This window comes from Lissotriton helveticus, chromosome 2_1, assembly GCF_964261635.1.
Source record: "Lissotriton helveticus chromosome 2_1, aLisHel1.1, whole genome shotgun sequence".
Taxonomy (NCBI): domain Eukaryota; kingdom Metazoa; phylum Chordata; class Amphibia; order Caudata; family Salamandridae; genus Lissotriton; species Lissotriton helveticus.
In genome coordinates this window covers 1,383,501,842-1,383,514,837 of record NC_136059.1, presented here as the reverse complement: position 1 = coordinate 1,383,514,837, position 12,996 = coordinate 1,383,501,842, and the positions used below count along the sequence as shown (strand labels likewise).

The following is a 12,996-nucleotide window of genomic DNA, read 5'->3' as shown; positions in this document are numbered from 1 at the left end:
GTAGTTTGGTCTGCCCTGTTCCCATGATGCACTGGGCCAGGGTCAGACTAATTTGCATGTAGCCAGGTTCTGAGCTGGGATGGTGCAGTGAGCTAAAAAACGGTGATGGATCAAGCCCTGATCTTTTGACTGGGTAGGAGTGTTCTGCTTATTCAGATACTCTGTCCATCACCACCCCCTTTATGAATGGAAATGGAACATGGCATTTTGCTGAGGAAATAAAAGTAAAGTTATGAGTGCTGAAATGTGGAGTGCAGGGCCGTGGATGGCATTTACCACAGTTAATTATGCAAGAATTAAATATTCAAATGAAAACACGACGAGAGGTTGCAGAAAGTAAAACAAGCAACTACTCAGGAAACAAGAACAGCGAAAGTAAATGCCGGGCAGCAAAGCGCGTGCAGCCTGGCAGACTCGGATTCCACACGCGCCTCTTGCCTGTTCATCAGCGCCGCGCGCCTCTGCAGACTCCCCCTGCATTCCAGAGAGGCGCGCGACGCGATCCGGTCTGCATTCGCATGCCGTGGAGACAAGACCTGGCCGCGCACACAATGTTATCCTATGGAGAAACGCTGCGCGCGGCCAGGTCTTGTCTCACTTCGTCGGTCTCAGACTGCTGAGACGACTACTATTGTTCTCGCTTGCGAGAACGCGCTTTCAGCGCGTTCGTCGTAGGCGAGACCTAAAAATGCCTTGAAGAGAATATCCCACACACTAGCACTTTTTCAAGTACTTTATCAAAATTACTGGTCGCTAGTTTTATACTCTTTTAAAAAAAAAAATCTTATTGAGTACTAGCAACACCGTATGACAAATAATTTACCACGTCCATCTCCTTAGATACATTGCTGCTATTCAGTTATTGGTAAAAGGTGTCCTGGAAGTTGGTATTTAATGCATTAGCACTTTACTTATTGCATCGGCACTTTTATTAAGCACTTTATAAAATATTTGCTGCTAATACTATTCCATGATCATCTCCCTAAAAGATAGTTTTTAATTGTTTTTTTATTGATATGTGTTTATTGGATGATGTGCCTTCTAAACGTAGTTTAGTGCGTTAACCCAGGGTGATAGCCAATAGTGTGTTCTAACTGGAAGATGATTGTTATTGGCCGTAAGCGCACCCCACTTGAATTATGTCGATTATTGTAGTGACAAGACTAAGGAAGAAAAGAGATTTCTTACTTTTAAGTGGATGTATTTTAACAATATTTAAGTTGTAATTTTTGATTTTTCTTTTTTTTGCACATTGACTTGTATGAAATGATGTTTTATTTTTTATTTTATGTGGAACTCTTCGGAATTCCAAATCATAATAAAATAAACTTGAAACTTGAAACTATACAACAAACCGCAGGCTAGGATACATCTCGGAGATTTGGTAACCGATTCCTTCCCCATCAATAGGGGGACCAGACAGGGAGGCCCACTGGCCCCTCTGCTTTATGCACTGGTGGCAGAGCCGCTGGCGTGTGCGTTGCGGGAATACCATGCTAACGAGGGTATAAGCTTCCCTGCATACAGGATAGTTGTCTCTATGTATGCAGACAACACCTTGCTCTATGTTCGTGACCCGGAAAATAATCTATCGTCGATGCTCAGGGAAGTGGTGCGCTATGGTGCCCTATCTGGTCTAAGGGTTAACAGGGCTAAGTCGCTGGTTTTCCCCCTCACACCGGTAACGTAGAAATTTGACATGGAGTTCCCGCTTTTGTGGACCACTGAATTGATCAGATACTTGGGGATTCGGTTGCACACCGATCACGAGATAGTGTTCAGAGAAAACTACGGGGTAGCTTTCAGCAAGCTAGAAGATGATGTTGAGGCCTGGTGCAGGCTCCCGCTTTCGCTCCTGGGTCGCATCTCAATTATGAAGATGGTAGTGCTCCCCAGAAGGCTGTTCTTGTTTGCCAACCCCCAAAGGTATTGCCAGAGTCTTTTTCCAAAGATTGACACAACTCATAACCAAGCTAGCCTGGGCGGGCAAGCAGCCAAGGATACGCTGGAGAATCCTCACGCTCCCATATAGCATGGGTGGTCTTGGTGCCCCAGACTTGGAGCTCTACTACAGAGTCGCTCAGGCGTCGCACTTACACACTTGGGTGCACGGCGATGCGCTTATTCCCCATGTTCGTATGGAGAGGTTATTTGCGGACCCGCTATCCCTGCCGGCTACAATCTTCAGACCAGCAGACCGCAGGACTGGGATAATAGGCTCGATCACAGCCACCAATCATGCATGGCATTCCCTCCTGCAACAACAGGATGGGGCACTACTTTACTCCCCAGCAATGCCGGTGGAATGGGCACAGTGGCTCTCCCCTTGCAGAGACAAGGGAGTGATGGAGGCCTTGCATCAGCTGAAACTCAGGCTCGCGGGCGACCTCTTTCAGGAAGAAAATGTTAAAACATGGGATCAGGTTGCGGAGGGTGGGGGGGGTCTCCTTGCTGTTAGGCTTTCAATATCATAGAGTATGCAGAGCTCTTCGGGAGCAGTTAGGGGATGACCTAGCAGAGCCTCCTGAGGTCCCTGAACTCACATATATAGTGAAGACCGAGGCTCCTCGTAAATTGCTGACCAATCTTTACAAAATATCGATGTCACATAGAGAGCATCAGTACTCGGCGGCAAGGTTGGCATGGCAAAGAGACCTGCAGATCACAATTGATGACGAAATGTGGCGCTACTGCTGTATAAGCATCAAACGGATATCTTTAAATGGTAGGCACAGATTGGTGCACTTCAAGTTCATTAATAGAGTATATTACACCCCTGAGCGACTGCACCGGTACGGCCTACGACAGTCGGCTGACTGTGAGAGGTGCCGTGCGCCGGAGGCGGATTTCCTGCATATGGCATGGCAGTGCCTGGGAGTCAGAGCATATTGGGATTCCATATTCACGGAGCTGAGTAGAATAGTGGAGATAGAGTTGGTCCCGGATCCCACGCTGGCGCTGTTGGGCCACTCTAGGAGGCTGCCTTGTGCTGTCCGTAGGCTGGTAGACATGGGGTTGCTTATTTCCAAGCGGGTGGTGGCCCTATACTGGATGAGAGGACCAGTACCCACGGTTAAATGCTGGGCAAATGACATGTTATACTGCTGCACTCAGTCTGAACACTATAGTGAGCTACTGCCTCCCACTAGCCGCCCGAGGAACTTTGGGGGATTGTACCAGGCATATTTAAGCGGCAGGGGCACTGAAGATGACTCGGAGGGCACACGTAATGGTAGGGTTGAGGCGGTACACTGCGATGACACTGGATGAACCCTCAGCTCTGAAGAGTATGGTTGTGAACTAACACTGGAGGGGTCACGCAGGGCTGGGGAAGGTATGGCGGCATTGGATGCCCTGCTGAGGTACCGGGGGGGGGAGCTTTAGAGACCGCTGAGGCTGCAGGTTAGATATCCACAATTTTGGGTTGCTAAGGTCTAGAAGTTTGCGAAGACAGCCGCCTGCCCACTGCCGGGTTGTTGGCTAAACGGCAGTGTATACTACAGAGAGGGGTTCGTACATTGAATTGTTGCCATTTTGCATGATGTATGCTCATTTGGGGGGAGGGGGGTTATTTGAAGTTTGCGATTATGTGCCTTAAAATTCAATAAAATAGTTAACAAAAAAAAACACATAGGTTGGTAACCCAAGCTTTGTCGATTCTGCCAGAGTAAAAACATATTGACTTAAACAAAGTGAGTTTTCAAATGAATAAATGTGACCAAATAAACCACCTCTTCCTAAATGGATATCTTTCAGGTACAAGAGTTGGAAGCAGAGCACCCATTCTTTAGTTATCCTAAAAATGCAAACCGTATTGGGAGATATGATATGATAATGTCCTCCATCCAACACTCACGGTCAATAATCCCAATTAAAACTGTCTTTCTACTTTCCATCTCTTCCTCACAAGAGTACAAGAACTCCTGATGTGAATGGGGCTCCAAATCACCTGAGCACTAAAGAATTAGTTTGCTGAACGCTTATAGTTGTTGATGATCGCTACTTTTTCCCATTCTGCCTTTTTATTTTAAAATAGAAGGCCAAGTTTAAACAGAGAACTGCAGTTCACTACTCATTAAGACCCACTAGTCTCCACATGTTTCTATGTGCATAATTCGCATTACACATCCACTTGCTGCTCAAAACAGTCATTGAAAAGAATGTTATCACATGAGTAGGAAGATGATTCTTCATGTTCAATATGTGGAAATATGAATCACTTTCCATAAAATTAACAAAACAGAAAAGTATTTAGATTGTTCTATATTTGAGCACTATTACAACCTGATGTAGTAAATGTTCCTTGGGATTATACTGTTCACATTTTATGGGTCAACGTGGAAAATATCTTTCATAGAACCCGGCCCTCCTATTTAAAATACATCCACGTATATCCATTGAAGAATGGTAACCACAATTTAACAAAAAATTAAATCTATGACAGTTCTTTAAAAAATCTACACTTCTGTATAAAAATAGTAAGAATGCACATTTAGAGGTAAGGAGAAAGGAAAGAAAAAATATTTTGTCGGCACGAGTGTCTCAAAATTAAGCCTTACCTACTAGTGCGAAAGGAGACGTGCTCTTTAGTCTCATCTGGCAATTCACTTGACCTCCGGTTCTCTTTTTTGAACTCCTCTGACGTGCCACAAACTTCGCAATTTGTTCAGTCTCCTTGCACACCATTGCATAGCAAAATATCTGATCCCCAAAAGGTGTTTCAGGGGAAGATAAAGAAAGTGTATAATTAGGAGTCCATTTACAACATCAAGATGGTTAAAAAAACACTCTTTAGCATTATCTAGTCACCTACGTTCTATACATTCTAAAACTCAAAATACCTCAACATTACTCAGGAAAAAAAGGCAGAGCACCTCCTAAAAAGCTTTCCTTACCCTCAAAATTACAGAATGTTTGCAGCCAAATCACAAGTACAATGCACAAAAGTCCCAGGCTCTTCAAGACCCAACTCTTATCCATCTTAGTTTTGAGTTTTCACGAAATAGACCATGGAGGAAGTGTGCCAGTAAAGAATGGGAAACAGCCTTGCAATGTAAAATTAGAAATCTAACTGATAGCTCTGGCCTTAGCCATTCTGCTGGTGGGATCTACGTTATCAGGTACTTCTAGAAGTTGGATCCGAGCTTTACACAGAGTACTGTTGGTCTCTTCAAAAGTAATGTAAATGAGGTGAACCAGGCTCACTTCACGATTCTATAACTTAAGCGAGCTGCTTGAAGTTCAGAGTTACTGGCCATCATTAATGATTTACACCCCTACTTTGGGTGGGAAAACTGGCAGGAAAACTAAAAAAGGTAGGAGGTGTGCCCACCTCTGCCAACCCCAACACACTCCAAAGGTGGGGGGGGAAGCAAGGTAAAGCACAACTTTGTCCCCGCAATCCTAACCCCTTGTATGCGGCGCAAGTTTTCGCGTTGTGAGGGCGATTTGAATAGTGGGCGGGATTCAGACGGCCCCCTGCTGTCCACCGCGCACACCCACCGTGATGTCGGACGGCCAGGGGCCGTCCGAAGCATGCAAGGGGTTAAAGATGGGGGGACCTTTCCAATCAGGGATAGGTCAATGCCCCCTCCCATGGGAGGGTTAAATAATAGAGGGTTTAGCCACCCCAGGTAAGATCCCAATTGGCTTCTACTCGGGACGCCTCAAGGCAGAGTTCAGAGGAAATCGGGACTTTGGATGGATGCAGGGAGGCCGGAATTTATTGAAAAGGCCTACTCAAGAGGAAGCAACAAAAAGACACAAAGAAGATAAAAAATAAAAAAAAATCGATATATTGTGACTGGATAAATAAAATAACCAGACAATCAAGCTGACATTTAAAAATCCTTGAGGCGTCCCGAGGATTGGTGATATCTAGTCGCGACTGACCAGCAGACCCCATCAGGCTCCTTGAATAGTAGCGCTTTTTAGCATATGTCCAGTATATATTTTTAAAGATAAAGACACGGTGGCTACATCCAAAGTCCTCACAAAGTGAAAAGATGACAATTGATATCCAATGTGAGTGATTCCGCCATCACAAAGGAGTTCTCCACAGAACCACTGTAAAATCTTCATGAATACAGTGAGAAAACTGTCCTGAAGAAGGTGAACTATCAATCAAATATCACCGAAACGCTGCGTCGACTTCTGTTTTCTGTAATGAAATCTATTATGGTTTTAATAATAAATTTTTTTAAATGGTGTGTACAAATAAATTATACCTATTTTTTGATATATCAAATCTCTGGATGCTCGTGTATTATTCAAGTGTTGGCTGACACAATGAAATTGTAGTTCTTGTCGTTATAGAATATTTTGTTTCCATATACATGTTTTTTGCTAAACTGCACTTACATAACTGTACTTAAAACCTTGGGACATTTGTTTCTCTAGATCTTACCCAGTCTTTTAGTAGGGTACCTCCCTTCCTTTGTAACGCTTGGGCAGGGACACCATTTTAAACACAGCGGCCTTCCCGAGTAGTGTGAGAGGTAGGCCTCTCCATTTCACCACATCAGGTGTTCATGGTCCTACCCAGGTTGCATTTAAAATATATTTCGCTCAGTAGTGTCAGTAAAATCCCCAGGTATTTAAATTCCACTGTTGTATGTTTAAGCTGAAGGTGGAGAGGGGGTCAAAAATATTCGAGCATTGTTGTCTAGAACGGGGACTGCTATTTGGTCTAGATAAGACGCTATTGAAGATGTGGGTTGCAGCTTGCTATCCATGTATAGATCTGTGTAGCAGCTGGCGAAGGCGTCAGCAGTTTCACTATTCGATTCTGCAGTCTCTCTGTTGGCAGGACTGTGTAGTGTACCTATCGGGCCTCTAATTCTTTCATCTCCAGCCAGGCAAGTAATCTGCCCGCTTGGTCTCCAGCAACGTATAATCTATGGAGAGTGTCCCAGGGATTTCTCAAGTGTTAACAGTCGGTTTTCCAGCTGTTCTATAGAGTTAGAGGCTCTTCTTTCCTTTTGTGAGACTAGGTTCTGTGGTCTGTCCTGGAGGACTGTTTTGTATGCTTCCCAAAGTAATATTTTGGAGGTGACGGAGTTTGCATACTCCATAAAATAGAGGTTTGTATCAACCGCAAGTCCAATCGCCACCTCTCTGTCCCTTAGGTCCCAGGCATTCAATTTCCAGCCTGTCTTGCTCTCACCTCCCTTGCTCAGCCTCACCAACAAGGGCGAGTGATCTGAGAGATCCCTAGCGAGGTTTTCAGTGCGTAGGTATTCGTATGCTTCTCCTGCCAGGGACAGTGCATAATCTAAGCTGGAAAAGACTTTGTGCACTCCTGAAAAATAGGAGTAGCTCCTATCAATGAGTTGTAGTTTCCTCCATAAGTCTGAAAGCCTTAGCGTGTTCATGAAGGCAGCCAATGGGGTGGTACGAACATAGGAACACGCCAAGCTTGACCTGTCCAAGTCTGGCGCAATGACTTTGTTAATGTCCTCACTGATTATATGGGGAGAGGACTCTGCTTCTAGTAGGATAGCAGCAACTTTTTCGAGGGTGGGTACCAGAGGTGCATAGACACTGATTAACCTAATATTCTTGCGTCCCCAGAGCCCATTCACAGCAGCATATCGACCCAGCGGTTCAACCCATGATTTGGTTACCTCAAAGGGAGGGTTCTTTCTGATCAGGATAGGCACTCCTCTGAACCCGGATATGTATCCTGCGTTTGCGAGTGTGACTTATGCGCACGGGAATGTACACTGTGATCCCTTGAGATGGATTTCCCGTATGAGTACTATGGAGGGTTTAATTCACTCTATAGACTGGGAAGTTAGACCCCGTTTGACTTCTCGCCAAGGCCATTCATGTTCCAGGACAAAACTGAAAACGCCCCTTACTCTGCCTTCCCAGCAGTCATCATGTTAGGCTGTTAGGAAAGGATTCCCCTTGGGTCCCCTAACCATTGTTCCGAAGCAGAAAGGAGGAGGGCGATGTGGGTTCCCGTCCGGGGTTAAGAGGCAGCCCATGTAGACATGGGTAGACTGTTTGGGTTTGTTCCTCTAACTGGATCACGTTCAGTGACCAGTGTAGGCATTTGTTGGTATAACAAAGGTACATTCCTACAAACTTAATAAGAAAAAAATTCCCAGCGGCTTCCAGAATCATCCCCGCGCCAACCCACAAGAATCCTCAAGGGAGAAACCCCTTATCACAAAATGTGAAAACTACTCGTCAGGGAGTTTGAGAGGCCTGTAGTCCACCACCCAATCCAGGAACCAAACCTCACTCCCCCCACAACTGGGACAACGTTTGCACTATCCCTGAAAAGTGATCCGGTAGGGATGACCAAAAGGGTTTGTTGCCGCACTCAGCAGGCCAGCATCCGATGGAAGTGAACCTGAAAAGCCGCCAACTCGCTCCAGATAAGGAGTATTTCATGGTCCTGCCGAAGGAAGTGCAGTAGGCATGCCCTCTGAAGTCTCTTCAGGGTCTCTTTCTAAGGCAGTGATGGCATCCGCCAATGGGTGCGTAGTCTCAGTTTCATGTCCTCCCCCTATTGATTCATGCGAGGGGGCGTCCTCCGTTTCGGTGTTAATATCTCACCCGGTGTCAGGTTGTTGTTGTTCTTCTGAGTCCGAAGAGGTCTATTGTATCACCAGAGAGCCCGACTCCGCAGAGGGGTCGCCACAAGTCTAGTCTCTTGTATCGTTGCTTAGTCTTGGGTCGGGTTCCCTCTATTGTATAAGGACGTCAGACGTGCCTCTCTTCCCTGCATTTTTGAGGCCGTTCTTCCAGCCAAGTCCATGCCTCCTCAGGTGTTAGGAAAAAGAGGGATTTTCCCTGAAACAGGACTTTTAACTTGGCCGGGAACATGAGCATGTATTGGAGGTAGAGGCCTTGCACTCTTGCCTTCACCTCATCAAAGGTGTGGCTCTGCCTCTGTACCTTCCTGGGGTTATCTGGGAAAATTGGGATTTCTGTGTTGTCATATTGCACCTCTCCCAGTTTGTGCCCCTCTGTGAGAATCATATCTCGGTCACGAAAGTTTAGAAAATGTGCACTCGCAGTCCTAGGGGGAGCCCCCTGGTACAAGTTTACCTCCCAGAAAGCAAAGCATGAGGAAAACGTGTCTAAGGAGAATGATGAGGTGGAGCATATCATCCAGGAACTGCACAATGTCAGAGTCCTCAACTCCTTTGGGAAATCCCATAAAACGAAGATTGTTCCTGCGAGCCCGATTTTCTGCTTCCTGCGAGCCCGATTTTCTGCATCCTCCAATCTCTACATGACACTTTAGCGGCAGCACAGGTTTCTGTAACCTCTTTCCGGAGCGTTGCCACTGTATTGTCTAGCATTGTTAGACGGGGGCTGCGGCACAGATTCGGCCAGGGAGGGAGGGGTTAACCACTCTAGCATATTGGTCTAGGCGCACTTAGCTGGAGGGTTTAGGGTTCTAGTTTTTAGCCTTAATGGGCCCCAAGAAGTCACCACAGAACCAGTTTCTATGACTTGCAGGTCGGGATCAAACCCCTTAGTCAGCCCCCCAGGAGCAGCCCCGCCTTCTCAGGCCACCACCAGTGTCTCAAGCTGATCCACCCCACAGGGAACCGCAGGCGGTCTGATAAGTCTTTGAAGCGTTTCTGTATTCAGTTTACCGTACAGCTATATCCAGAGGTCACACCATAAGGCACATTGTGTGGCATTCAACAGGCTCCAGGGTGCGGCCACTCCACCCTCTGTGCCAGCACCAGTGAGGGGAGGGGTGGCACGAGTACGCCGCCGGAGAACCAGCCTAGCGTCTACCGTCTTCACTTTGAGCAGGGGAGGCCCAGTGCCAAGTGCACGAACACGCCGGCCCCCAATCGGCCCCACTCACAGGTTGCGTCACATGTTCTCCAAGGCCGCAATCGCTCTACGTCACACCAAGTCTCCTCTGGTCCCTATTGTGTCCTCCAGTACAGAAGGATCAGGGTTGACGCACAGGACCACTCGCTCAGTCTCTCACTAAGATGGCAGGCTGCAGATAACAGAACGCCTCATCCAGAGGAACCACATCTCTCAGTGTCAGGTGACCTTCACCCTCCCTCCTCTCGCCAACTCGGGGGCCAGCGCACCTCCTCTGTGTCCTCCTGCCACCCGTCTGGGAGATCTCCCAACCAACAACAGCCAGGTCCTGCTGCCTTTTCCAACACTACTCTGATGTTTCCTGTTGTCGCCTTCAGTCAGCCGCAGAGCAGCCACAGTGGGGCAGGAAGGGGCAAGGGGGACTCTGGGCTGTAAGTCGATGGGGCTCAGAAGTTGGCAGGCCCACCCCGTGGAGGAGTGAAGCAGGCCTCCAAGCTCTGACTCGCATTCCTGTCTCACTGCTACGTTAATGTCTCTGGTGGGACACGGGCAGTGCAGGACTCAGATGGGCTGCTCATGGGAGAAGGGCGACTTGGTAGGTAAGTACAGGGTAAAGGAGCCCCGCGTTGGCTAGGATTATGGTAGGATTTTGACAGTCCGGAGCTCGGTATCTAAGCGTCTAACTCCAGCAGAATCCTCTTTTTAAAATTTTTTTATCCAAGTTATTATCCTTTTTCCATGCAGGGTGTCATCCAGCACAAAGGCTGAGGAATCTGGTTCGGATAAGCTTATCTATGATTCCTAGCCTTCTTGTTGGGGAAAGACTGTCTGGGATGATTAAACAACATCTGTGTCACCTGTCTTTGGACTCTGACTTCATTAAGAAATGCAAAAACTGTCTGGCGGTCCCTTCTAGGGCTTCAGGTAGGGAGTACTCTAAAGAGATAAGCATGGAATTATGGCTACACGCCTTCTTGGTTCTTCTGCGACTAGGCTTGATACTCTACGCTGTAAGGCTCCCACCCCAGACCTCTCCTCTCACCACCAGTACTCTAATCTCAGTTTTTCTTTTTAACAAACTGTGCATTGGTACCTGGGATCTTGAATATGCATAGAGCTATTTTCCTTTTTATAGTTTCAGAGAAAATGCCTGCGACTGAGAATAAAGATTAGAGTCCAGTATTACATTTCTTCAGGAGTAAAGAAAGCTGAAACTGTAGAAGGCAACATTTAGGACATTGATGTGATGAAGACATAAACGTTTCTCCCAAGTTGTGGAAATGCTGATTATCCCATATATGTAGTTTTCTGGTATGCAGAATAGAAATGCAGTGGCCAAAGTCCTGCATTTCGCAGACAACTCAATAAAAGCAGTCTCCTTATGTTGGTTACTTAGACTTGTCACAGATAAGTGGCTGTCTTTAGAGTCTCTCTTGGATATGATACTCACCTAAAATGGCAATATTTGTTGCATTCAGTTTCCCAAGAGACATTGCCCATTTGTAAGCTGGTGTGCAAAACTTGTTAATGACCTTGCTGGCTATTAGTAAATCTATATTTAAAACAATATTAACAGGAGGTTTTATGGATCTTAATCATTTTCTGATTGAGAAACACACTGTTAGTTATGCATGCACAGTACAGAAAACATTTAAAAATATAGTCAGCTTGTGTTCAATAATATGGCCCAACTCCTTCCAGTATTGCTCATTTACCATGATCGAACACAGCATATCAAACAGCTGCCTGTGCTTTCCTAAAAGCATTGTTTTGAGTTGTTTCATTGCTAGAATCACAAGTTCCTTACTGTGGCTGACCCACTAACTTATTTCCCAAACACGGTGGAGGAGCTTCTTGTATTTTGTACCCCTCTGAAATACTAACTGTATATGATATCACTAGGTGGTAATACCGTGCAGTGTGTTCAGGGGTTCCCCAAATGTGTACAGGCTCAATGCAAAACCCAAAGTGCTCTATTAGTGGTAGTGTGGGAGAGCAGCCTTAGGCCTAACACAGAGGAGTTTAAGACATTTATTGCACTCACATGATCAATAATGGACACAGGACTCAAGCAGGAGAGCCAGATACATTTTTATAAAATTATACTTTGTTTGTACTTTATTTTAAGACCCAGGTCTTCATAATAAGGTAACTACATTTTTTTATTAAAAATACTTCACTTTCAAAAATTCACCACTTAGAAACCTTTTCACACTGTCCAATGTTATTGATAAAAGCTCAGAAAACAGATAAGTTGTAGAAGGAGCTTTAATGTCTTCAGGGGTTCCCTCATCACTCCTTATTGTCCTCCTCGCACCCTGAGGTCTACCCATCTCTTGCTCCTTGTCGTCCCCCGTTTCAAACTCGCAAGATCAGGTGGCCGCAGCTTTTCCTGCTTAGCCCCTAAGCTGTGGAACTCCCTCCCTCTCGCACTCAAGTCATCTTGTTCCCTCTTTTCTTTTAGGAAATCCCTAAAAACCACACTTTTTCCCCACTAAATTCGCTGTTCCCCTGTTTCCTCCCCTTCTCCCCAATCCAATCAGCGCCAGGAAACCTCTGGTGTCAGTGCGCTTAAGAAATTTGTTATAACATAACATAACAATGTACAACCATCAACAAGCAGAAGTTACAGCAAACTGAATCTTCAACAATTGGAATGTAATCATTCCATTAATGATGTAATCAACCAGGACACTCTGAAAGATACAGCAACATAACACATCCCCCATACATAATAAAAGAATAATAATAAAGTTTGAAAAGAAGGTAAAAAATATATCAAATAGGGGAAGAACATATAACAACAGAATGCATTAACACATCACAATCATTGAACTTCCTGGGAAGCTGCAAAGACCTCCTAGGAGTATTTCTCTGGCAACTAGTAGAAGGAGAAATATTAGGGTTGCTGGAGAGTCTGGAACTATCATTGAAATGATTCCTGACATCATTGCATTTGGCTAGTTTAGACATATTCCAAGTGCAACTATTGTCTAAAGTGACAACATTTTTTCTAATGGAAACAATGGTGAAAGGACCAGTGAAGTTCGAAACACCTTTGTGACCAAACTTCGGTTTTTTCACAAGAAGACGGTCACCCACGTTCCATTTTTTAAGTTTGACAACCATTTTAGCATCATAATGTTGTTTATATTTCTGCTGATAATTTGTCAACACTTCTCTCCT

The 12,996-nt window shown here is 45.5% G+C and overlaps 1 protein-coding gene across 2 annotated transcripts in view; it reads right to left on the bottom strand.

The window, feature by feature from the left end:
- The window catches only part of TDRD7 (tudor domain containing 7), a 1,293,444-nt gene that overhangs the window by 1,068,112 nt on the left and 212,336 nt on the right, over nt 1-12,996 (bottom strand). For both annotated transcript variants that reach the window (XM_078676318.1, XM_078676319.1), the window contains exon 3: nt 4,560-4,701. In XM_078676318.1, the coding sequence (XP_078532444.1) occupies nt 4,560-4,701 (142 nt within the window). The remainder of the gene's footprint in view (nt 1-4,559; nt 4,702-12,996) is intronic.